Source organism: Phyllobates terribilis, unplaced genomic scaffold, assembly GCF_046119375.1.
Source record: "Phyllobates terribilis strain yellow unplaced genomic scaffold, ASM4611937v1 Scaffold_9__5_contigs__length_417890890, whole genome shotgun sequence".
In the NCBI taxonomy this organism is placed as follows: domain Eukaryota; kingdom Metazoa; phylum Chordata; class Amphibia; order Anura; family Dendrobatidae; genus Phyllobates; species Phyllobates terribilis.
In genome coordinates this window covers 230,086,017-230,113,439 of record NW_027362769.1, presented here as the reverse complement: position 1 = coordinate 230,113,439, position 27,423 = coordinate 230,086,017, and the positions used below count along the sequence as shown (strand labels likewise).

The 27,423-nt window shown below is 42.2% G+C and overlaps 1 protein-coding gene across 1 annotated transcript in view; it reads right to left on the bottom strand.

The window, feature by feature from the left end:
- LOC141162056 (uncharacterized) overlaps positions 1–27,423 on the bottom strand; it is a 539,567-nt gene that overhangs the window by 185,381 nt on the left and 326,763 nt on the right. The window contains exons 46-52 of the mRNA XM_073647724.1: positions 24,280–24,414; positions 23,494–23,643; positions 20,277–20,393; positions 17,674–17,847; positions 12,441–12,648; positions 10,865–11,025; positions 10,494–10,606 (exon numbers count right to left, since the gene is read on the bottom strand). Coding sequence (XP_073503825.1) covers positions 10,494–10,606; positions 10,865–11,025; positions 12,441–12,648; positions 17,674–17,847; positions 20,277–20,393; positions 23,494–23,643; positions 24,280–24,414 — 1,058 coding nt within the window. The remainder of the gene's footprint in view (positions 1–10,493; positions 10,607–10,864; positions 11,026–12,440; positions 12,649–17,673; positions 17,848–20,276; positions 20,394–23,493; positions 23,644–24,279; positions 24,415–27,423) is intronic.

The following is a 27,423-nucleotide window of genomic DNA, read 5'->3' as shown; positions in this document are numbered from 1 at the left end:
GAATATCATGATATATTACATTATATTAGCTTATACCTATCACTTAATAGAAAAATAAAACAATAGAGATAACAAGAATGACTGAAAAAGACTAAAATACACTCCTCAATATGGAAATTACATCGCCAAGGAGAAAAAGTCGTGGAGTTATGGAAATCACAGGATCGATAGACATGTAAATAATATGCACATAATGAAAATACGGAAATACAATTTCAAAATGTCTCGATTTATGGCACTTTTTTGAAAATGTTGTTTCCATTTTTTCATCACTTTCATATCATTAACATGTCTGCATCCTGTGATTTCCATAATTCCACATCTTTTCCTTCTTGATTTTGAAATTTCAATGTTGAGGACTCGGAGTATAATGAAAAAGCTCAATGTAGTTATTTACACAGTGCCTTTAAAAAGTATTCATACCCTGTTAACTTTTCAACTTTTTTTCACGTTAAACCCACAAATTTAACTGTATTTTCTTGTGATTTTATGTAATATATCAACACTTTTGCAGATGATACTAAACTTTGTAAAGTAGTTAATACAGATGAGGATAGGTAGCTACAGGAGTAATGTAATATATCTGTAATGTAATGTAATATATTTTATATAATATATATATATATATATATATATAAAAATTTCTATAATATGTATATATATATAATAATATATATTTTATATAATGTAATATATTTTATGTAATATATCAACAACATTTGCAGATGATACTAAACTTTGTAAAGTAGTTAATACAGATGAGGATAGGGCACAGCTACAGGAGGATTTAGATAAATTGGGGGGTTGGGCCAAAAAATGGCAAATGGGGTTCAATGCCGATAAATGTAAGGTCATGCACATGGGAAAGAAAAACAGCAGTCACCCATACATATTAAATGGGAAACCGTTGGGGAAATCTGACATGGAGAAGGACCTGGGCGTCTTGGTTAACAGCAAATTAAATTGGAGTGCCCAGTGTCAGGCAGCAGCTGTGAAGGCAAATAGAGTCATGGCATGCATCAGAAGAGGAATAGGGGTGACGCTCCCCCTGGGCCTGTGCTGCTGCTGCTGTGCAGGGGGAATACCCGGAGCCGGATCGCTGGGGGTTGTAGTTCTCCGTGGCGGTGACCCGGTCCGTGCCCAGGGTGGTCAAACCAGTGGCAGTCTAAACGTTGTAATAAGTGTCCGACTACGCCACCCGTGGATTGCGGTCAGTGGGGACCGCCGCTGCGCTGCCGACCGCTGAGGCTGATGTTGGTTGCGCAGCCGAGTATGGGATAACTCCCCACGGGAGGAGTATTGCCTCAGGGCAGCTAATGTGGATGATGATGGGAGTGATGGTGTGAGCGTCCCAGTACTAATGGTGCTGGTGCGGCAAGGAATCACAGAGACGTGTGGTGCAGTTCAGGGTCTTTACTGATGGTACAAGGCAGACCCTCCCGGGAGTACTGGCTAGTATAAGGGGCCTGGTCAGTCTGCGAGCAAGCAGGAGTTCCCCTGGCCAGGTGGAGTTGTAGGCCTCCCCGTTTATCTGCACTCTTCCTGGCTACCTTGCTGTCAGCGGTTACAAGTAGCCCACGTCCCTGAGTATACCGTGTGGTGCTCACCCGTATGGCTGGTGACTTGGGGCCTTCTGTTAGCCTCCGCTCCTGGATGGCGGCGCTGGTCCCTTCTTTGTGACTGAGCCTCCGGGCTTCTATGGCCAGAGGACCTGGAATCCCCTGCCGGCTGGTTTCTGCTGCTGGGTGTAGATCAATCCCCACAGCCTCGGACTCCTGTGTCCGGTTTTAGTGTCCTTGTCCAGGGCGAGCTCTGCTCAGCTCCAGCCCCTGGACTTCTGCTACTGCTCCTACAGAGCTCCTAGTTCTTCCTTTCCCTCTCCAGGCTCTGACTGCTCTAATCCCGCCCCAGACCCAGTTTAAAAGGGCAGGTTCCTCCCCTCCCAGGTCTGGGCGGACCGTGTTGCATGCTTAGGGATCCTGACCAGAGAAACCTCCCACTTGCTCTCAGACATAATATCTCTATTACTGCGGCAACCAGACCCCTGGGGTGTCGCAGGGGCATATGATGAGAACATTGTTCTTCCTCTGTATAAAGCGCTGGTAAGGCCGCACTTAGAATATTGTGCACAGTTCTGGGCTCCGGTGCTCAGGAAAGACATATTGGAGCTAGAGAGGGTACAAAGGAGGGCGACTAAGGTAATAAAGGGAATGGAGGGACTAGAATACCCAGAGAGGTTGTCAAAATTAGGCCTATTTACGTTGGAAAAGAGAAGGCTTAGGGGAGACCTCATAAACATGTATAAATACATCAGGGGGCAGTACAGAGATCTCTCCCATGACCTGTTTATACCAAGGATGGTGACAAAGATGAGGGGGCACACTATGCGTCTGGAGGAAAGGAGGTTCCTGCACCAGCATAGAAGGGGATTCTTTACGGTCAGAGCCGTGAGACTCTGGAACTCTCTGGGAGAGGAAGTGGTGATGTCCAACTCACTTAATGAGTTCAAGAGATGCCTGGACGCCTTTATTGAGAACAATAAAATTACATCTTATGCTTAGTGATAGTTAATTAATCCAGGGATTTAATCTGACTGCCAGATTGGAGTCGGGAAGTGAATTTTTCCTCAATGATGTAAATTAGCCTATACCGCATGGCTTTTTTTTGCCTTCCCCTGGATCAACGCTGCGGAATAGCTGCAGTGCACAAGAAATAGGCTGAACTGGATGGACGCTTTTCTTTTTTCGGCCTTATAAACTATGTAACTATGTAACACTAAGTAGCAAGTATTTGTAAAGTGTAAAGGAATGATACATGGTTTTCTAATTATTTTATAAATTTGAAAATTGTGACGTGCATTTGTATTCAGCCCCCTGTAGTATAATACCCCTAAATAAAATCCTGAGTGACTAATTGCCTCAAGAAGTCACATAATTAGTACATTGAGTCCACCTGTGTGTAATTTATTCTCATTATAACTACAGCAGTTCTGTGAAGGCCTCAGAGGATTGTTTGGGAACTTAGGGATCAAACAGGATTATGAAAACCAAGGATCACACCAGACAGGTCAGGGATAAAGTTGTGGTAAAGCAGGGTTAGGTTATAAAAAAATAGTCCAAGCTCTGAACATCTCACTGAGCACTGTTCAATCAATCATCAGAAAATGGAAGGATTATGACACAACTGCAAACCTACCATGACATGGCCATCTGCCTAAACTGACATCACAAGCAAGGAGATTACTAATTATAAAAGGAGCCAAGAGGCCCATGGTCACTATGGAGGAGCTGCAGAGATCCACAGCTCAGGTGGGAGAATCTGTCCACAGGACAACTATTAGTCGTATACTCCAGAAATCTGGCAATAATGGAAGAGTGACAAGAAGGAAGCCATTTTTGAAAGCAAGCCATAAGAAGTCTCATTTGCAGTTTGCAAAAATCCATATAAGGGACACAGCTAGCATGTGGAAGAAGGTGCTCTGGTCAGATGAGAAGACCAAAGTAGGACTTTTTGGGCTATATGTAAAACGGTATGTGTGCCGAGAACTAACACTGCACATCACTCTGAAAACACCACCCCCACCGTCAAACATGGTGGTGGCAGCATCATGCTGTGGTGATGATAATCTTCAGCAGGTACAGGGAAGCTGGTCAGAGTTGATAGGATGATGAATGGAGCTAAATGCAAGGCAATCCTGGAGGAAAACCTGTTAGAGACTACAAAAGACTTGAGACTGGGTCATAGGTTCACTTTCCAGCAGGACATATTCATGTGTTTGAATGGCTGAGTCAAAGTCCAAACCTAAATCCCATAGATAATCTGTGGTAAGACTGGAAATTTGCTGTTCATAGACTCCTCCATCGAATCTTGCTTACTAGAGCTAGTTTGCAAAGAAGAATGGGCAAACATTTCAGCCTGTAGACGTGCAAAGCTGGTAGAGACTGACCCCAAAAGACTTGCAGTGGTAATTGGGGCCAAAGTTGGTCCTAAAAGTTATTGGCTCAGGAGGGCTGAATTCAAATGCACACACATAAAATCCCAATAAAATACATTTAAGCTTGTGTATGTAACATGAAAAAAATTGTTAAGGTTCACAGGGTATGTACTTTTTCAAAGCACTGTATGTAATGCAAAAATATCTGAATTTTTTCTTCTTGCCTAAAATCAAAAAACAAGGAAGTTTAAAAATAATTTTGAGTAAAGCACCATTAGGTTATGTGTCTGATGTTACTTTGTGGACATCTGTGTTTCCATAGTTACAGGCATATGACGCGCCCCCTGGGCCTGTGCTGTGCAGGGGGATACCCGGAGCCGGATCGCTGGGGGTTGTAGTGCTCCGTGGCAGTGACCCGGTCCGTGCCCAGGGCGGTCAAACCAGTGGCAGTCTATTGGTATTGTAATTGTCCGACTACGCCACCCGTGGATTGCGGTCAGTGGGGACCGCCGCTGCGCTGCAGACCGCTGAGGCTGATGTTGTTTGCGCAGCCGAGTATGGGATAACTCCCCACGGGAGAAGTATTGCCTCAGGGCAGCTTGTGTGAATGATGAGAGTGATGGTGTAAGCGTCCCAGTAGTAATGGTGCTGGTGCGGCGATGAAACACAGAGACGTGTGGTGCAGTTCAGGGTCTTTACTGATGGTATAAAGCAGACCCTCCCAGGAGTACTGGTTAACAGTAGGGGCCTGGTCAGTCTGTGAGCAAGCAGGATCTCCCCTGGCCAGGTGGAGTTGTAGGCCTCCCCGACTATCTGCACTCTTTCCTGGCTACCTTGCTCTATGCGGGTAGAAGTAGCCCACGTCCCTGAGTATACCGTATGGTGCTCACCCGTATGGCCGGTGACTTGGGGCCTTCCGTTAGCCTCCGCTTCACGATGGCGGTGCTGGTCCCTTGCTTGTGACCGTGCCTCCGGGCTTCTAAGGCCAGAGGACATGGAATCCCCTGCCGGTTGGATTCTGCTGCTGGACCTGGATGTCCCCACAGCCTCGGACTCCATGTCCGGGTTTAGTGTCTTCAGCCAAGGCGAGCTTTCTAGCTTCCAGCTTCTGGCACTCGCTCCTGCTCCTACAGAGCTCCTGTTGTAACTCTCCCTGTGTCTGGAACTTCACTCTGACTCTGCTTGTTCTGCAGGCTCTGTCTGTCTTAATCCCGTCCCAGACCCAGTTTATAAGGGCAGATTCCTCCCCTCCCAGGTCTGGGTGGGCCGTGTTGCATGCTTAGGGCTCCTGACCAGCGAAACCTCCCACTTGCTCTCAGACATAATATTTCTATTACTGTGGCAACCAGACCCCTGGGGTGCCACACATACCCTGTGCTTAGATGGATCCTGTAGTCACTTTTGTTTTCACTTCATAACCATGGAGACACATAGGTCAAGACAGAAACTGTAGACAGAAAACTGTAATATTTTTCTTTCCCTCCAGTTTTACATGTTTTCATTTTTGTAGGAACTCCTCCACATAGAGTTGATCAGGTTGTTGATTGCGGCATGTGGAATGTTGGTCCGCTCCTCTTCAATAGCTGTGTGAAGTTCTCGCATGGCAGCATACTCACCGGACATGTCACCCATTGAGCATGTTTGGGATGCTTTGGATCGGCATATACAACAGCATGTTTATGTTCCTGTCAATATCCAGCAACTTCGCACAACCATTGAAGATGAGTGGACCAACATTCTTCAGGCCACAATCAACAACCTGATCAACTCTATGTGGAGGAGATGTGCTGCACTGCGTGAGGCAAGTGGTGGTCACACCAGATACTGACTGGTTTCCGGCCCCAAATCAATACTGTAAAAGTGCATATTTTGGAGCGGCCTTATATTGTGGCCATCCTAAGGCACACCTGTGAGGTGGATGGATTATCTCGGCTAAGGAGAAGAGCTCACTAACACAGATTTAGACAAATTTGTGAACAATATTTGAGAGAAAAGGGATTTGTGTACTTAGAAAAAGTCTTAGATCTTTGAGTCCAGCTCATGAAAAATGGGAGCTAAAACAAAAGTGTTGCATTTATATTTTTGTTCAGTATATATATATATATATATATATATATATATATATATATATATATATATAGTTATAAAGAGAGCTGTAGTTATAATGAGAATAAATTACACACAGGTGGACTCAATGTACTAATTATGTGACTTCTTGAGGCAATTAGTCACTCAGGATTTTATTTAGGGGTATCAAACTACAGGGGGCTGAATACAAATGCACGTCACAATTATCAGATTTATAAAATAATTAGAAAACCATGTATCATTCCTTTACACTTCACAAATACTTGCTACTTAGTGTTGATATATTACATAAAATCCCAAGAAAATACAGTTAAGTTTGTGGGTATAATGTGAAAAAATGTCAAAAAGTTAACAGGGTATGAATACTTTTTCAAGGCACTGTGTAAATAACTACATTGAGCTTTTTCATTACATTCCTCAACATTGAAATTTCAAAATCAAGAAGGAAAAGATGTGGAATTATGGAAATTACAGGATACACAGACATGTTAATGGTATGAAAGTGATGAAAAAATGGAAACATCATTTTCAAAAAACATAAATGAAGATATTTTATAATTGTATTTCTGTATTTTCATTATGTGCATATCATTAACATGTCTATCGATCCTGTGATTTCCATAACTCCACAACTTTTTCTCCTTGGTGCTGTATATATATATGTATGTATATATATATATACATATACATATACATATATATATTGTGGTAGATCGGCTCATTCGGTTGCACATAGAGGTAGACACAGGAACACTGTCTCTTTAAATCTTCTGTGGTTTATTAAGAGCACTGCATAAACCACAGCAACTTACCAAAACAAACGAGGCCTTCCCGGCCTAACAGGAAAAACAAAACATAACGTATGGCACAGTCCTTGTTGCTACAGGTAACCGCCTGCTTCAGGAACAAAACAACCCAAAGTTTACCTTTCCTTAATATGAACACCACAGCTCTAGAGCTTTCACCTCCAGGCCCACCCCACACCAAATGCTCTAAAAGGATCCTCTGAGTTCCTTCCTTTCTACAGGTGTTTAATCTCCCTAGCACTAAAGATGGCTGGTTAACCCCTTTCTATACTGCGTGTGCTGGAACACTTTCTATGTTTATATTACTGGAGCTAACAAACTCAGGGCTACATATCTCCCCTGCAGCCCTGTGCCAGTGACTTTGTCGCAATATATATATATATATATAATTTGTACATATATAATTTGTACATAGATTATATAACATATATATGTGAATGTAAGCAGGATGTGTGGTGGGGTAAATTTCTGCCTTGAAGGTTTGGCTGTAAAGTCTGACTTATTTCCACAATGGCTTCCAATAACATCAATATTCTTGGCATTAACATAATTGTGAATGAACTCAGCCTCTATTATGGATTACATTCATCATCACAGACAAGTGAGGATGGCACTTTATCAGTTTCATGTGGCACTAATGTACATTTTTTACACTATTGTTTTAATTTTTTCTTGCTGTTTTATAATATGGTCACAACAGCATTTGTACAATAGGTGCATGCTATGACAAAACAGAATTCATGTTAATTAGAAAGGAAAACTAGTAACGAGCTATCGGATTTACAGAATTGAAAACATTTACTGAGAAGATAAAAAGGGAACAGAAAACAGGAGAGGTTAACGGATTAATATGAAAAGATTATAGGGAAAGTCAGAGCATAGTGATTTCCTGAGAAGCTAATATCCCTTTTTCTTCTGAATAAATATCTTCTTTGTAACCTCACACGTGGGACAGTATGAGACATATTAGTATTATTCAAATTAATATGGGGCGGATGTGTAGTACCCGGCCGCGGCCACTATCAGTAGACGGCGCAGTAGACGGAGCACTAATTGGCGGGGGTGCCAGGTGTCACCCCCACCGATCAGACATTGATGACTGTCATCAGTGTTAAAGTAGTGGACAATCTCTTTAATCTGTACATCTAGCTTTAATCCAAAGATGCAAAATAGTTACTGGAATAGGGAGCCTTCATTTTTTACCTTATTTCAATGCAAAACTTTTATATTAAAGGGTGCCTGTCACGTGAAAAAATTCTATTAACTGGCAGTTATGAGGTTAACCTGCAGATATTCCTAGATTACATGCTAAAAGATGAGACACAGCACAATTGAGGCTAAAAGCGAGGAGACCTAGAAAGGAATCATAAAGTACCCTGCATGATCATCACATATAGATTATATACCCTGCATGTTCATTGCATACTTAAAGGTACAGGTGCATCTCACTAAATTAGAATATAATCAAAAAGTTAATTTATTTCAGTTCTTCAATACAAAAAGTGAAACTCATATTATATAGAGTCATTACAAACAGAGTGATCTATTTCTAGTGTTTATTTCAGTTAATGTTGATGATTATGGCTTACAGCCAATGAAAACACAAACGTCATTATCTCAGTAAATTAGAATACTTTATAACAACAGCTTGAAAAATGTTTTTAAAATCTGAAATGTTATCCTACTGAAATGTATGTTCAGTAAATGCCCTCTATACTTGGTCGGGGCTCCTTTTGCATCAATTACTGCATCAATGCGGCGTGGCATGGAGGCGATCAGCCTGTGGCACTGCTGAGGTGTTATGGAAGCCCAGGTTGCTTTGATAGCTGCCTTCAGCTCGTCTGCATTGTTGGGTCTGGTGTCTCATCTTCCTCTAGACAATACCCCATAGATTCTCTATGAGGTTATGGTCAGGTGAGTTTGCTGCCAATCAAGCACAGTGATACTGTTGTATATAAACCAGGTATTGGTACTTTTGTCAGTGTGGACAGGTGCCAAGTCCTGCTGGAGAATGAAATTTCCCTCTCCAAAAGGCTTGTCGGCAGAGGGAAGCATGAAGTCTTCTAAAATTTCCTGGTAGACGGCTGCGCTGACTTTGGTCTTGATAAAACACAGTGGACCTACACCAGCAGATGACATGGCTCCCCAAACCATCACTGATTGTGGAAACTTCACACTAGACCTCAAGCAGCTTGGATTGTGGCCTCTCCACTCTTCCTCCAGACTCTGGGACCTTGATTTCCAAATGAAATGCAAAATTTACTTTTATCTGAAAACAACACCTTGGACCACTGAGTAACAGTCCAGGTCTTTTTCTCCTTGGCCCAGGTAAGACTCTTCTGGCGTTGTCTATTGGTCGTGAGTGACTTGACACAAGGAATGCGACACTTGTAGCCCATGTCCTGGATAGTCTGTGTGTGGTGGCTCTTGAAGCAATGACTCCAGCAGCAGTCCACTCCTTGTGAATTTCCCCCAAATTTTTGAATGGCCTTTTCTTAACAATCCTTTCAAGGCTGCGGTTATCCCGGTTGCTTGTACACCTTTTTCTACCACAATTTTTCCTTCCACTCAACTTTCCATTAATATGCTTGGATACAGCACTCTGTGAACAGCCAGCTTCTTTAGCAGTGACCTTTTGTGGCTTACCCTCCTTGTGGAGTGTATCAATGACTGCCTTCTGGACATCTGTCAAGTCAGCAGTCTTCCCCATGATTGTGGAGCCTACCGAAACAGACTAAGGGACCTTTTTAAACGCTTAGGAAGCCTTTGCAGGTGTTTTTTGTTAATTATTCTAATTTACTGAGATAATAACTTTTGTGTTTTCATTGGCTGTAAGCCATAATCATCAACATTAACAGAAATAAACACTTGAAATAGATCACTCTGTTTGTAATGACTCTATATAATATATGAGTTTCAGTTTTTGTATTGAAGAACTGAAATAAATTTACTTTTTGATGATATTCTAATTTTGTGAGAACCACCTATATATGACATGAGTGAAAATCTTAAGAAACATTAGATTACAGAGTCCAGGTAGCAAATAAAGTCAAGGAAAAGCAAAAGAAGTCGGTAAATATGGGAAGTGTGATGTGGAACAGATTTACAGGAAATCTAAGATCCAAATACGCCAAGAATAGAAACAGTATATAGATTACAATGATAATAGACACAATTATGTTATAGACTATAGAGACTGATCAGAGTGTGATTAGCATAATCGGACAGATTTAATGCGCTTATAGTGATGCTCATAGGCCCTGTTATATGGATTGTGGCTGTAGGGGTTTAAACAGTAACATAGTAAAATATGAAAAAAAATCTTTATTATCTGTTATCCAAATAAATTAAAAAAAAAACTAAAGTTATCTAATATCTCCCCAAAAAATAAAATAAAAGATTTGATTTTCTTCACATTTGACAATTACTGAGATTATTAAATTAATTAGCAGGTCGATAAATAAACTCTGGTGTTAATTTTTGGAAACATCTGCAAGCAAAATAGAAAATGACTTATTGCATTAGGATTCATTCCCTTTTGATTTTCCAACAGCAGATGCATGAACGGAAAGAATAAAATATCCCCAGCGTCCTATTACTTTTAGCTGTGTCCATGTAACATTAGCTTGCAGCAGCGATACTGAGCAAAGAATGAGAACACTGACCTCTGCTGGTGGGATCTGACATTAGCAGAGAATGAAATGTTGCTGCCCTTATCGCTGTGAAGCATCAGAGATCCACCAACATCTGTGCTTGTTAAAACTGCTTGCATCAGCACCTGAAAAAGACAGAAGTGTTAGTATCCATATGTGTGACTGTAATAACCCCAAAAAATTAAGAATGCCAAAATTACGTTTTTTTTGGTCGCTGCAATTTCACAAAAAAAAAGCTGTAACAAGCGATCTATTCCAAAATGGTATTAATAAAAATGTTTATTTGAGCACCTTACGCACCCTGTGCATTTTTGTGACTCGCACACAGCGGTGCGTGCAGAATGCATTTAAGTTGATGGTACATTCAGCAGTCAATCAATTACCTGCATTGAGTTTGGTATTGACCAGGCAACCAGCGTAGGCACTGAGTGCTTCACTCCTGCAGCAATGCCAAAGCTATGGCTTTGATCCGTAAATGATTTTAATTCAACTCTTACATTTTTCTTATCAGATATTAAATCCATTGTACCATTAACTTTATTTCCTATAAAGGTAAAAACAAGAACATGATCAGTGACATAAAGAGGCGCTGGAGTTCCGCCTGCACAGTTTTTCTTAGGGCTCATTCAGACATGAGATTTTCACATACGAGTGATATCCGTGTTTTTCACCTGTGATAGTCTATGGGACCATTCACACGTCACTTGGTCCATGGAAAATCGTGGAGATGCGTCCAATTTTGAGGGTCGGATCAAAATAGGCAGTGCAAGTCAATGGGCCTGTGAAATCACACTTGTATGACATTCGAGCCTGGTCTGTATTTCACAGACTGTCAAAATGGAGAAGGTGGAGAATGTTTTTTTTTTTATTACTCCACGTACGAGAAAAATGGAAGACTCTCTGACCACACTGTGATCAAAGTCTGATCCAAATAATCAGTCCATTTTTCTCATGTGTGAATGAGGCCTTATAGAGCTGAAATCTCACATTTCAGACCATTTTGGAAAAGATTACTTCTACTACTGTGTATGGTATAAGAAATCCTATAAGATATAGGGAGTAGTGATGAGCGAGCATGCTCGTTTAACCCTTTAACCGAGCACGCTCGGGTGCTTACCGAGTATCTTCGGCATGCTCGTATATTATGTTCGAGTCCCTGCGTCTGCATGATTTATGGCTGTTAGTCAGCCTCAACACATGCAGGGATTGCCTGTTTGTTAGGGAATCCTCACGTGTTGAGGCTGACTAACAGCCATAAATCATGCAGACGCAGGGACTCGAACATACTATATGAGCATGCCAAAAATACTTGTGATGTTTATGGGTGTGGTAGACTCAATCAGAACAAGTAAGGGGTCTAATTTTAAAAAATCTGTCCAGAGGAAAAAAATTGTCTTTAGTATATTTTATATATAAAAATATATAAAACATTATAATATACTTGAATGAATAAACATGCCTTTCTTCAAAAATATAATATTACAGGTTATGGGTGCTAGATTCTGTGATGGGGCGTTGATCCAAGGAACTAATCTGATTGACATATTTGGAGTTCTGAAGGAATTGTTCCCCTAATATGGGGCAATTAGTATCTGCCTCGTGGGGTTTTGTCTTCCTCTTGATCGACATGTTAGGATTATACAGTAGGTACAACTCGAGGGACTTGCGTCTTTTTTCAACCTTAAATCTTTGAAACTATTTTAAACTTATTAATAATTTTTTAACTGGTCATACCTTTTTCTTTGCTATGGGGCCACCCAATCACTATGTACTCCCCATAGCATGACTAATATAAAGTCACTGACAGACAATATTTTACAGGTCCATGTCCATCAGTCCATTCTTCTCATGGGACGCATATAAACTGGTAAAGATAACACTATGTGGTCTCATCTCACAACTGTCTTAATCAATTCCCCCATAAGCCGAGTGTAGCCGTTCTCCTATTAACCTAATCACCTTCTTTTGCCAAAATTCCTATCAGATGGATTACTTTAGGAAATCCGTGTTTCAGCAAAGAGTCGATGTTATGGGCACTCTTGAAGAGGATCGTGTTATTCTTCAGTGCAGATAGAGAAGCCACAGAGCACGTAAAAGTATTCTGCGATGTTGTGGCCTCCACAGATACCGCCTGCTTGCCATTGATTGCTTGTATATCCAGTGAACTCTAAAGAGAAATATCTGTCATTTCATGACGAGGCTTGAGGATTAATGGGAACCTGTCACCAGCTTTTCCCCATACAAATTACGGCCAGCACCTATAAGCCCTCTGTTACAGCATTCTAGTATTCTGGATGTATGCCCTTAATTTCCTATGCATGGCACAAAAAAACCCTTTTATTATACCCACAGTTAGTGTGGTCCGGTCGGATGCGCGTGTCTGGTCTTGATCCGGCGCCTCCTCTCTTCTCACAATCGCCATCCTCCTTCTCTGCTCCATGTGGATGGAGCATCCTACGTCATTTACACAGTGTCCTTATTGCTCTCATGTGCAGGTGTACTTCTGTCTTCCCTAGTGAGGGCAGAACAAAGCCTGTAGTGCCATGCGCACGGAAAGGGCAAAGAGTGCCAATGACCCGTAGGTAAAGCCGGCGCTTGCGTATTACAATACACTGCTCTGACCTTGGCAGCTCAGAGAGAAGTGCACCTGCACAGGAGTGCAATGGAGGACACTGTGTGGATGACATTGGTCGCGTCAACCACATGAAGCAGGGAAGGAGGACAGTGATCGTGGGAAAATAGGAGGTGCCGGATCAAGACCAGAGACGTCCATTAGACTGGACTGCGCCATCTAAGAGTATAATAAAGGTCTTTTTTGTGCCTTGCATAGGAGATTGGGGACACACCTACAGCATACTAGAATGCTGTAACAGAGGGCTCATAGGTGAAGACCGTAATTTATATGTGAATAATCTGATGGGTTCCCTTTAAATAAACAAGCTAATAATTGAAGCGTTCCTTATATCCCTCATTGCATATTCCTACTTTAATTTGGATATAATAGAAACACATTAGTCCCACCAAACTGACTATGAAGAGAACCAGTGATGGAAGAAGTAAAGTATATTTTCTTCTATGTAGTTGAAATCAAGGGATATATAGTAAACAGTGTATGGAGGTGGGATACCACAGCTCCATTCTCTGTGTAGGCGACATTCTTGAGTACTGCATTTCAGCGCCTATTGAAGTCAATGAGCACTTGTTATCATGTATTTATGGTCTCGTAGCGTAACCCAATTGTGTGAGAGTTTCAATTCCCCGAAAGGATCAGATAACAGACAGGAGATAGTCTCTTGAAAAAAACACAAAATTTGAGCTTGGTTTAAAATGGTATACATGCAGGACATAAGTGCATGTTTCACAATGGCCATGAATCAGAAAAACCTACAAGAAGCAAAAGGAAAATAAACCCTGCTGTAAATAAATAAAAAGCAAGTGCATGTAAATAAAATAGGGTTCTTAGTAACACTGTTTTTGATCAAAAATAGTATGAAAGCTATCCCACCAGCGACAAGGTGAACCCGTTCGGGATAGAAACTACTCTGTCTAATATTATTATTATTCCTATCCCGAACAGGTTCACCTTGTCGCTGGTGGGATAGCTTTCATACTATTTTTGATCAAAAACAGTGTTACTAAGAACCCTATTTTATTTAAATGCACTTGCTTTTTATTTATTTACAGCAGGGTGTTACGCACACGCCCGGACTGACTGGCGTGAGCGTGGTTAGTGATCCCACTGGACCATGAACCGAGGAGTGCCTGGAGGGACGTGACTAAGTATCAACTCGGTCCAACCAAGGTCGCACAGCGGCTCAGTTGACTACGTGAACCAGGGAGGAACTGAGCAGAGGGACCAGATGCTACTCCAGGTCAAACCCCGGTCACAGCTGTTAACCCACACCGGAGAATTCAGGAACAGGCAGGTTAGGCTGGCATACAGACAGGTGGGTACTGGCAGGCATGGCTGGTATGCAGACAGGTGGGTACTGGCAGGCACGGCTGGTATGCAGACAGGTGGGTACTGGCAGGCACGGCTGGTGTGCAGACAGGTGGGAACTGGCAGGCATGGCTGGTGTGCAGACAGGTGGGTACTGGCAGGTAGGAACGCAGGCAGAATAGGGACCAGTACAGACTGGGATACAGGAAGAGAGCCGTAGGTGCGGTAGACAAGCAGAGCAGAGCAAAACCCGCAGGTGCGGTAGACAAGCAGAGCAGAGCAAAACCCGCAGATGCGGTAGACAAGCAGAGCAGAGCAAAACCCGCAGATGCGGTACACAAGCAGAGTAGAGCAAAACCCGCAGGTGCGGTAGACAAGCAGAGCAGAGCAAAACCCGCAGGTGCGGTAGACAAGCAGAGCAGAGCAAAACCCGCAAGTGCGGTAGACAAGCAGAGCAGAGCAAAACCCGCAGATGCGGTAGACAAGCAGAGCAGAGCAAAACCCGCAGATGCGGTACACAAGCAGAGCAGAGCAAAACCCGCAGGTGCGGTAGACAAGCAGAGCAGAGCAAAACCCGCAAGTGTGGTAGACAAGCAGAGCAGAGCAAAACCCGCAGATGCGGTAGACAAGCAGAGCAGAGCAAAACCCGCAGATGCGGTACACAAGCAGAGTAGAGCAAAACCCGCAGGTGCGGTAGACAAGCAGAGCAGAGCAAAACCCGCAGGTGCGGTAGACAAGCAGAGCAGAGCAAAACCCGCAAGTGCGGTAGACAAGCAGAGCAGAGCAAAACCCGCAGATGCGGTAGACAAGCAGAGCAGAGCAAAACCCGCAGATGCGGTACACAAGCAGAGCAGAGCAAAACCCGCAGGTGCGGTAGACAAGCAGAGCAGAGCAAAACCCGCAAGTGTGGTAGACAAGCAGAGCAGAGCAAAACCCGCAGATGCGGTAGACAAGCAGAGCAGAGCAAAACCCGCAGATGCGGTACACTAGCAGAGCAGAGCAAAACCCGCAGATGCGGTAGACAAGCAGAGCAGAGCAAAAGCCGCAAGTGCGGTAGACAAGCAGAGCTGAGCAAAACCCGCAGGTGCGGTAGACAAGCAGAGCAGAGCAAAACCCGCAGATGCAGTAGACAAACAGAGCAAAACCCGCAGATGCGGTAGACAAGCAGAGCAGAGCAAAACCCGCAGATGCAGTAGACAAGCAGAGCAGAGCAAAACCCGCAGATGCGGTAAACAAGCAGAGCAGAGCAAAACCCGCAAGTGCGGTAGACAAGCAGAGCAGAGCAAAACCCGCAGATGCAGTAGACAAACAGAGCAATACCTGCAGATGCGGTACACAAGCAGAGCAGAGCAAAACCCGCAGATGCAGTAGACAAGCAGAGCAGAGCAAAACCCGCAGATGCGGTAAACAAACAGGGCAGAGCAAAACCCGCAAGTGCGGTAGACAAGCAGAGCAGAGCAAAACCCGCAGGTGCGGTAGACAAGCAGAGCAGAGCAAAACCCGCAAGTGCGGTAGACAAGCAGAGCAGAGCAAATACACACAAGGTACTTACAATGAAGTAGCGAGTGGACACTAAACTCACAAACAGAAGTACAGAGACAATGAGTTGGAGTTAGGTGCAGGATCAGACCTTGCAGGAAAAGGGAAGATACGGACATAGAGACAAACAAGTAACGGGCTAGGACACTGTTCAGACTGGAACTGAACCAGGAACAAGATACAGGAACGAGCCTGGGAACTCAGCCCCCAGGGTGGCGGAAACAGACTAGAAGTCACAGATACAGGTAACGGGCCTGGGTATACAGCCCCCAGGGTGGTGGAACAGACTAGAAGTCACAGATACAGGTAACAGGCCTGGGTATACAGCTCCCAGGGTGGCGGAAACAGACAAGACACAGGACAGGACCTGGCAACTCAGTTGCACAGAACACACTGAAAGAAAGTGTTGCTCAGGCCCCTCCTACTGGGTGGAGGGGGTTTAAGTATCCAGTGACTCACAGCAATAGGCTGTGGACGCATTAGGACTGAGCACTCAGTAACTATAAGAAACAGGCAGTAACCGCGCCGCCGCCGTAAGCAATCAGACAAGAGACATGCACACAGCAGGTACTGGAGCAAAGTGTGCAGCCAGAACTGATAGGTACGATGGCAGTCTTGCATGATGGGAGGTGGTAAGCCATGCCAGCACGCTGCCAGGGATGTTACACGGGGTTTATTTTCATTTTGCTTCTTGTAGGTTTTTCTGATTCATGGCCATTGTGAAACATGCACTTATGTGCTGCATGTATACCAGTTTAAACCAAGCTCAAATTTTGTGTTTTTCTCTTAGTATATTTTGCATTCTGTGCAAACCTGGATGTGGCCTCCCTTCCTAGAGCTGGACAACACATTTAAAAGCTTCCCTTGGCTGGTGTTCCCACTTTGGGACTGGAGCCTCAGTCTGCCCTTATTCACACAGAGGTCAACTTTGACACATGGTAAGGTTTTTAATATTAGACAGAGTAGGTTCTATCCCGAATGGGTTCACCTTGTCGCTGGTAGGATAGTTTTCATACTATTTTTGATCAAAAACAGTGTTACTAAGAACCCTATTTTATTTAAATGCACTTGCTTTTTATTTATTTACAGCAGGGTTTATTTTCATTTTGCTTCTTGTAGGTTTTTTAGGAGATAGTCTCTTGTCTGTGAGCTGAAATTCGAGCACAATTGGGCGATACAATAATAACAAATACAATCTCCTGCAGGATTTTCTGCCTGAAAGAAGTCTTCACCCCAATTGGTAAGTTTTGGACAGACGATAAACTGACAGTTCTTGATTAAAGGGAATCTGTCAGCAGGTTTTTCCTACTCATATAAGAGCAGCAAGATGTAGACAAAGAGACCCTGAATCCAACGATGTATCCCTTAAATTATTAAACTATAGAAAACGATAAAGTTGCACCCTGAATTGCTAAGAATGTTTGCTCTAAAGCATTGAAACTGCATTGCTGCAATGTAAAAATAGGAAAGTGCTACATAGTATAAATAAGAAATAGTTCAAAATTAAACTGTAATATTCATATGAAAAATTTGTAATTTTTCATATTAATATTACAGATTAATTTTGGGGGCAGCTCTTGCAACTGAAAATGATACAACCAAGAATTTTGTTTGGGGGACAACTATTGAAAGTGTACCTAGACATTGGGTCAGATATGCCATGGTATACTAATATACTGCTGTTACACCTTTCTATACATCTCGATACATCACCTGTATTGAAGCAGAAATTCCATTGCGCAGCAGCCAAGGCCAGTTGTGCTGGATGGCCGCAGTCAGATTACAGCTGGTCTCATTGCTCTTTATTCGCACCGTGGTGTTTAGGCAGTGGGCTCCATAGTAAGTGGCAAGACTCATATTTCTATTTTCCTCAAGTTCTATATCGGCCTAAGAATAAAATAAAGTTCTGTATTACTGAGAATAAAAGTGACAAGGTTTTTCCTTGAAATGATGGATCATTAAAAGAAATAATAAACCACTGACTTATTGAATATAATAAATAATAGACACAGATTTGGGGAACTTTCAAGTGTTCGTGAAGACAGCATAGTTCTGAGAAATACGGCCATATGCCATTATGAGTAACTGAACTGTGGCAGCTTTTAGGAAATTTGGGGAAAACCTAAATGTTTAGGAATGCGTGCATAGATAGATGGTCTACATTCTGAGTATAAGCATGTAGCGTCAAGTGATTACAGGAATATTTTGGAGAATCTCAAGCATTTACAGTCACAATGATTAGCATGTTCATGTATTATAAGAGGACATTAGTGTCCACTAACTGGAAATGTTCTTTTATTAGCAAAAAATAATAATAATATGTTAATGCCATGTCACATACTGTAATACAGTCCTGCTCATAGTTATTGGCACCCATGAAGTTTAAGTACATAATGTGGAATATCTCCTGAAAAAAATAAATCAAGTGAATCAGTTTTTTTGGATAGAGCCCTCGGGTTAAATACACAAGAGCAAATGTGAAGCAAAAATTTAAAACCAAAAACAATGGGAGGAAAGAGATTCTCCTTGTGATTAATTGCCGGTGCCCATGTGACATGAATTAGCCAATGAATGATGTCTGCAGTGTTTTAAAAAGCCACATGGTAGGCTCTGTTCCTTTGTCACAATGGTGAAGACAAAGGAGCTGTCTGAGGATATCAGAACTGCTATTAGCAAGCACTAAACTTACAAAGGGTATAGTCCATCTACAAAGACCTTGGTATCACAGTTTCAACAGTGTGCAATTTTATTAACAAATTTGCCATGCATGGAAACGTCAAGAACCTTCATGAACATGGAAGAAAGAGGAAAATTGACAAGAGATGTCTTCGAAGGTTGGTGCGAATGGTTGAAAAACCACCACATCAAACATCCAAAGACCTGAAGACTAACCTGGGACAGTCTGGGGTCATGGTTTCAACAAGTACCATATACCGCACACTAAACCAAGCAGAGTTTTATGGACGAAGGCCAAGGATGAAACCATTGCTTAAGAAGAGACATAAAAAGGAACGACTGATCTTTGCCAAAGAGTACCTTGGCAACCCACAATCCTTCTGTGAAAATGTTCTGTGGACAGATGAAACAAAAATAGAGCTTTTTGGCAATGCAAAGCAACAGTTTGCTTACAGATGGCGCAATGAAGCTTATAAGGAAAAGAACACCTTACCAACAGTTAAGCATGGTGGATGATCCATAATGGGATAATGGGTTGCTTTGATGCATCAGGTACTGGAGGCCTTGACCGTATCACAGGAATCATGAAATAAGAGCATTATCAAGAGATTTTAGAGCGAAATGTCCTACCCAGTGTAAGAAAACTTGGTTTGAGTCGAAGATCATGGGTCCTCCAGCAAGACAATGACCCAAAGCACACATCCAAAAGTACACAGGACTGGTTGAAAAAGAAAAAATTGACTGTTTTAAAATGGCCAGCAATGAGTCCTGACCTCAATCCAATTGAACATCTTTGGATTGAGCTGAAATCTGCCATTGGGAAAAAAAGAACCCTGCAAACATTCAAGAGCTTGAATAAACTGCAAAGAAAGAGAGGGAGCAAATTCCAGATGAGAAGTGGAAGAAGCTTATAGATGGCTACAAGGAACATTTGGAGGCTGTCAGCAATGCCAAATGGTGTGCAACCAAGTATTAATTAGGGGTGGCTTTATTGCTGCACATGCTGTTTATTCTGTTTCTTCTTTGAAATTGCAACACAAAGTTGAAAAAAAATGTTTTATTGTTCTATTACTTTGGACCACTAATTAAAAAATCCTGAGGATATAACTTTGGTTCATTTGCATTTATTTCTGAAGATATTGTATAGTCTATGAAAAAAACCAAGGGGTGCCAATAATAGTGAGCAGCACTGTAGATAACTCGCTCTTGCCCCTATTGGAAACAATGACCTATTTGTGATATATTAATACTCAGTATAGGATATCTCTGTAGGATGGAGATTATAAAATCTTAGTACAGTCAGTTATTAGTGTTGAGCGAGTATGTTCTGTCCAAGTATGCTCGGGCCGAACTCCGAGTATTTACAGCTGCTCGGTGATATGGTTGAATCGCTCCCATGTGCATGATTTGCAACTGTTTGGCAACTTTATTACATGTGAGGAATGTGTAATAAATACACATTCCTCACATGTAATAAAACTGTCAAACAGTTGCAAATCATGCACATGGGAGCGATTCAACCATATCACCAAGCAGCTGTAACTACTCGGTGCTCGGCCCGAGCATACTCGCCGAAAGGGTTAATAGAACACACTATCAGTTATACATTAGGTTTTGATCTGTAACAGGAAATAACTTACCCTAATTTCCATTTTATCTTCAAGCAGGAACTTTTTTAGTGTTTCCAGATTATGTGTTATCTTGTACCTAAAGGTCACATGTTCGTTTTTCTGAAGAAGGTTCACTTCTTCACTAATCTGTTATCACAAATTCAAGAAAAAAAAGGATCAACATGACTGTTACTCATGTACAGTACCGTGACGGCTGCTCCACAATCCCTTTTGCATACAGTGGGTACGGAAAGTATTCAGACCCCTTTACATTTTTCACTCTTTGTTTCATTGCAGCCATTTGGTAAATTCTAAAAAGTTCATTTTTTTTCTCATTAAAGTACACTCTGCACCTCATCTTGATTGAAAAAAAAACAGAAATGTAGAAATTTTATCAAATTTATTAAGAAAGAAAAACTGAAATATCACATGGTCATAAGTATTCAGACCCTTTGCTCACACACTCATATTTAAGTCACATGCTGCCTATTTCCTTGTGATCCTCCTTGAGATGGTTCTACTCCTTCATTGGAGTCCAGCTGTGTTTAATTAAACTGATAGGACTTGATTTGGAAAGGCACACACCTGTCTATATAAGACCTCACAGCTCACAGTGCATGTCAGACCAAATGAGAATCATGAGCTCAAAAGGAACTGCCTAAGAAGCTCAGAGACAGAATTGTGGCAAGGCACAGATCTGGCCAAGGTTACAAAAGAATTTCTGCATTACTCAAGGTTCCTAAGAGCACAGTGGCCTCCATAATCCTTAAATGGAAGAAGTTTGGGACCACCAGAAGTCTTCCTAGACCTGGCCGTCCAGCCAAACTGAGCAATCGTAGGAGAAAAGCCTTGGTGAGAGAGGTAAAGAAGAACCCCAAAATCACCGTGGCTGAGCTTCAGAGACGTAGTAGGGAGATGGGAGAAAGTTCCACAAAGTCAACTATCACTGCAGCCTTCCACCAGTCTGGGCCTTTATGGCAGAGTGGCCCGACGGAAGCTTCTCCTCAGTGAAAGACATATAAAAGCCTGCATAGAGTTTGCTCAAAAACACATGAAGGACTCCCAGACTATGAGAAAAAAGATTCTCTGGTCTGATGAGACGAAGATAGAACTTTTTGGTGATAATTCTAAGCGGTATGTGTGGAGAAAATCAGGCAATACTCATCAACTGCCCAATACAATCCCAACAGTGAAACATGGTGGTGGCAGCATCATGCTATGGGGGTGTTTTTCAGGTGCAGGGACAGGACGACTGGTTGCAATTGAAGGGAATATGAATGCGGCCAAGTGCAGAGATATTCTGGATGAAAACCTCTTCCAGAGTGCTCTGGACCTCAGACTTGGCCGAAGGTTCACCTTCCAACAAGACAATGACCCTAAGCACACAGCTAAAATAACAAAGGAGTGCCTTCAGAACAACTCTGTGACCATTCTTGACTGGCCCAGCCAGAGCCCTGACCTAAACCCAATTGAGCATCTCTGGAGAGACTTGAAAATGGCTGTCCACCAACGTTCACCATCCAACCTGACGGAACTGGAGAGGATCTGCAAGGAAGAATGGCAGAGGATCCCCAAATCCAGGTGTGAAAAACTTGTATCATTCGCAAGAAGACTCATGGCTGTACTAGCTCAAAAGGGTGCTTCTACTCAATACTGAGCAAAGGGTCTGAATACTTATGACCATGTGATATTTCAGTTTTTCTGTTTTAATAAATTTGCAAAAATGTCTACATTTCTGTTTTTTTTTCAGTCAAGATGGGGTGCAGAGTGTACTATAATGAGAAAAAAAACCTTTTTAGAATTTACCAAAAGGCTGCAATGAAACAAAGAGTGAAAAATTTAAAGGGGTCTGAATACTTTCTGTGCCCACTGTACATATGTACCATGCACCATGTAAAACGTATCTAAAGAGAGAGTGTGCATAGTGTAGACGTGCAGAGCAAAAATACAAAACTGAGGCTCATCTATAATCATTGCTCACAGAAGGACATAAATTCAACCGAAATCACAAAAATAACAGCATTACCAACTCCAGATCAGATTACCCATGCAGTAGCAGGATGCAGGAGACCCCCATGATAAAGGTGAGTGCAGCACAGGAGCAAAAGTGTGAGGACCCTTGACGCGGGTTGCAAGCTTGCCAAAACCTCATGTATTTTATACATAGTTTTTCAGCTTTTTATTGCACATTTTTCCATTTTTTGGCAGGAGCAGCCAGGCCCATTAGTGTTGGTTGGGTGAATTGGGTCTTTTGTCTTGTGGGGTGTACTTATATGGTGCTGGGCAGCCTGCCTGGTCCAATCATATAGGCATCATTAATAGGCTGTAAACCAGACACTGAGCATCACACGTGCCTGTATGACCAGCGCCCTATGCGAGTCTCATCTGTGTGCATTTTTACTAGGTGACAACCCCTCCAGAAATTCGTAGGTTTGTGAGTGGTCGCTTCATTAGTATTTTGCATCTGTGCTGCCCCTGTCTTTATCATGGGGGTCTGCTGCATCCTGCGAGTGCATTGGTAACCTGACCTGAAGTTGGTAAGCAATTTTTTTTTCTTCATCTACAACCCATGTAGAAAAGTATAGGTATGGCTTTCGAGCTCTAGTTATACTCCCCTGTTTTCTGTATGTGTTGTTCATATGTCACTCTTACCTATATGGCTGCTTTCCACATATGTATTTGTACAATCAAGTTGTAGTTACCAATCATGGTGAATGTATATTTAAAGAGAATCTGTCAGCAGGATTTCACACCCCAAACTATTTATATGTGCATGTAATTCTTTCAAAGACAAGTCCAACAATACCTTTCCATGGCCAGTCCATTCCTCTATTACAAAAAAGTCAGTGTTTGAAATGATATGCAAATGAGGCTTAAGAGCTATGGTAGATCTGAAGACTCTGTCACTCCAGCTTGATTCCCTGCCCAGCACAATATCCTCCTGCCTGACTGATGGCTCCTTTGCCTGAAGTCACACAGCGTAGAGGCTGTCAGTCAAGCAGGAGGAGGCTGCGCTGGGCGGAGAATGGAGCTGGAGTGACAGAAGCTTCAGATCTACCATAGCCCTTCAGTTTCGTTTGCATATCAATTCAAACGCTGATTTCTCAGTAATGGAGGAACAGACTGTCTTTGTAAAGGTATTGCTGGACATGTGTTTGAAAGAGCTACATGAGCATATAAATAGTTGTGGGAAGGAGGGCTAAAATCCTGCTGATAGATTTCCTTTAATAAATGTGTTTTTAAATACCTGTTTATTGTCCCAGCTAAGGTGAACTGATCTTCTGTATAGTTCACTACTTCTTTCTGTTGTCACATCCACCATGGCCCTGGTGGGTATTCCAAGAGTTATTGCAGGCTGGACATTATGGGTGAGAATTGCATCCAACTCTTGTTTTTTCTGTTGCATAAACAAAAATAAAGAGCCAGAAGGTGATAAATGTCATAATTATTCACAGATCTGTCTTGTTTTCCTTTCAAAAGGTTCATAAAAATGTCTTAGGTGATTATTAATATATTGCATTATGTTGCTGTGTTATACTGTAGCTTCTAGCAATGCCTTCTTTAAAGTCTATATATAACTTTCACATGGAATAATTATTGTTATATATGTTAGTAGTTACCGTTAGCTAACAAAATTTCACTAATCTTCATGTCTTCATTCATTTTCAGAACCCCAGGCAGACTGACCCAAGTTTCAAATTTTTCTACTGTGGGAGTTTCCTTCTATGTAATATTGATTGTATGAGCTGTCTGTGTGTATTACTGTCTTCACAGGGTTTCATGTATCAGTGCTGCTTTTATTCTGTACTTATTTCTTTTTCATGTGTTTTCCTCTTTAACAGTATCCTGTTTTCTCTGCCCTCCCAGAGACTGTACAGGCTTTCTCCCTTCTCATTGCTGTGAAAATCTATGTACAATCCTCTTCCCTTCCCTGCTGCTATCTCTAAGGACGCTGTCAGACAACTGTATAAATTGGACTGCAATGCATGGATTAACCTAAGCAAATCAGCACTGTAGTTATCATTTTGCACACCTCTGTCGCTTTCAGGATGAGTAATCCTTGCAGGGTGCTTTCATCAACCACAACTATCATTTGTGAGTCTAGATTTGCTTTCTTGTTTATTACTATGTATCCAGATCCTTCTATCTTCATGGGTGCTCCGAGGTCCTTTCGAAAGAGAGGAATACTATTAGTACGTCTCCAAGCAAAGTTTGACAACATATTACCCAGTTCCCATATGACAATATCAAACTGTACCTCCCATTTTATCTAAGTATGCAAAATAAAACAGAGGATCGTGCAAGAATAAGATGTGGCAAATTCATTAAATAGCACACATCACGTAATGAATTTGGCACATTGTATCACTGGTATAAAATTCGCCAGAAATGTTCCTTTAGTCAGGGACTAGATTTCTGCTATAAGAAATGCCGACACTATTCATGAAACTGGCAGGCAGGTGTAGTCACACCCAGTCCCGTCTAGGCTCTGCCATCTCCAGCTCCGACCATTTTGACGGAGCTGCTTCAAACTGCTGTGAAAACGCAAAAAGTTGCTGAATTTTTGCATAATTCTGCATTGACTAAACATTTTGTGACTTTTCAAAGTGTTTTAGGCTATGTGAGCACAGTGTGTATTTGAAGCAAAAATTTACTGTGCGTTTATGCATCTCCTTGGCAGGAAAATGCATGCTTTTTTTACATGCGTTTTTGACACGGTTTTGATGCGTTTTTTACATGCGTTTTTAAGCATTTTTGTACATCAATGAATGCTTTTAAATAAAGTTTAATAAAGTGGGACATTGCTTATACCTTGTATTACTATCAGAATTGGGGTAAGTATATTGGTTAATTTGAATGATTAAATAAAGTGTTTACTCTGTGTCTGTGTGTTTATTTAACTCTTTACTTTACTTTAATTAAGTTTGATCATGAAAAGGTCTGATTGACACCTTGTCATCACCAAACAAAAGAGCTAGGTGTCAGCTAGTCCCATTCACCCAATCTTCATTAGCATTTCTATTCATGTAATTTATGCGGCTGCTGTGAGCTGCTATTTTTAGCCTGGGGATGTGCCATTTGCAAACATGGTCCCTGGCCATAATTAACATCTCACAGCTGGTTCGTTACCCACTACGTCCCCCTGATCAGCACTCAGCAGCGCTTTGTACTGTATTTTTGCTGCGTCCAAAACGCAGTGTTCTTTTGCCGCACTTTTGTTGTCGGTACATGTGAATCCACCGCATATAATGACACTAGGTCAAAATCTGCAGCGGTCCGCTACAGAAATTGACACGTTGCGGGTGAGTTTGGGTACGTGGCCATGATCAGGAAATGCTGCGGGTTTGAAGCTGCGTGTTTATACAGCATCAAACCCGCAGTGTCCAGATGTTACAGCATAGTGGATGGGATCTCTAGAAATCCCATGTCCACTATGCATGCATCAGAGGCTGCGAATCACCAGCAGACACTGAGATGCACATGTACATCCTTCAGGACCGCAGCATGTCAAATTCTCTTGCGGAGTCGCTAGTCTGCGCAACAGAAATTTGACCACTAGAATCTTTTGAATGCGGTAAATCCGCATGGTTCAGTGAACACATGTGAATTTACCTGCGTTTGGAGCAGAAATTTCCGCATCATGTGCACAGAACATTCGGATTAGCATTGCTATGCATGGCAGACCTATTAACAAGCATTTTCGCGGCGGTAAAACCGCCGCTAAAACGCATCAAAAACGCTACGTGTGCACATAGCCTTACACCAGTTTTCTGATGAATCGCCCTCGTTAATTAATTCATAATTTTAGAGGCTTTGCTATAAAAAAGGGATTGTCCAGCAGTGAAATAATTTTTTTTATATTTGAAATAATAAAAGAAATGTTGCTCATATCGCCGATCCGAATTACTAGTGTACCAAATATTGACCGTTCAAAATACAGAAACTGATAGGAAATTCTCACTCAGCCAATCACTATGTGCAGCAGGGACACAGCCAATCACTATCTGCAGCAGGGAGAGAGACAGCCAATCACTAGCTGCAGCAGGGTCACAGCCAATCACTATCTGCAGCAGGGACACAGCCAATCACTATCTACAGCAGGGACACAGCCAATCACTATCTGCAGCAGGGAGAAAAACAGCCAATCACTATCTGCAACAGGGAGAAAAACAGCCAATCACTATCTGCAGCAGGGACACAGCCAATCACTATCTGCAGCAGGGACACAGCCAATCACTATCTGCAGCAGGGACACAGCCAATTACTATCTGCAGCAGGGACACAGCCAATCACTATCTGCAGCAGGGAGAAAAATAGCCAATCACTATCTGCAACAGGGAGACAGCCAATCACTATCTGCAGCAGGTACACAGCCAATCACCATCTGCAGCAGGGACACAGCCAATCACCATCTGCAGCAGGGACACAGCCAATCACTATCTGCAGCAGGGACACAGCCAATCACTATATGCAGAAGGGAAACAGCCAATCACTATCTGCAGCAGGGACACAGCCAATTACTATCTACAACAGGGAGACAGCCAATCACTATCTGCAGCAAGGACGCAGCCAATCACTATCTGCAGCAGGGACGCAGCCAATCACTATCTGCAGCACGGACACAGCCAATCACTATATGCAGAAGGGAAACAGCCAATCACTATCTGCAGCATGTACACAAGGAGTTTCTTTAGCCACTAATTGGCTGATGTGCATTTATCAGCCTTTCCTATTTGGTTTTGAGATGGGACCAGAAAGTAGACATCAGCAAAGGACACGGTCAACTGTGGAACAGTAGTGGTGCGGAATGTCGATGTGAGCACAGATTTTTTTATTCTAACAAAAAATAATAAACAATGCTTTGAACCCCTTGCCAGATTTCTCCTCACTGGACAACCTTTTTAACAAGCAAAATAATTTGAACAGTAAATTATAATCTAAATGTATAGCCAGTTTTCATTAACTTCAGCTCTTCACAACCTTTGTATTACTTGGCCATATTTATTCCAAGTGACCAGTCACTATTAAAAATCCTTTAATCACTAGACACATATGCTGAACTATGGGACTTAGAGTCCACTCAGGGGAACTTACCGCACTTATCGAAAGACATTTTAATGACAATGTTTGTTGCATAAATCTAAGTGACCTCATCTACACACAGGCTTTTCTATCA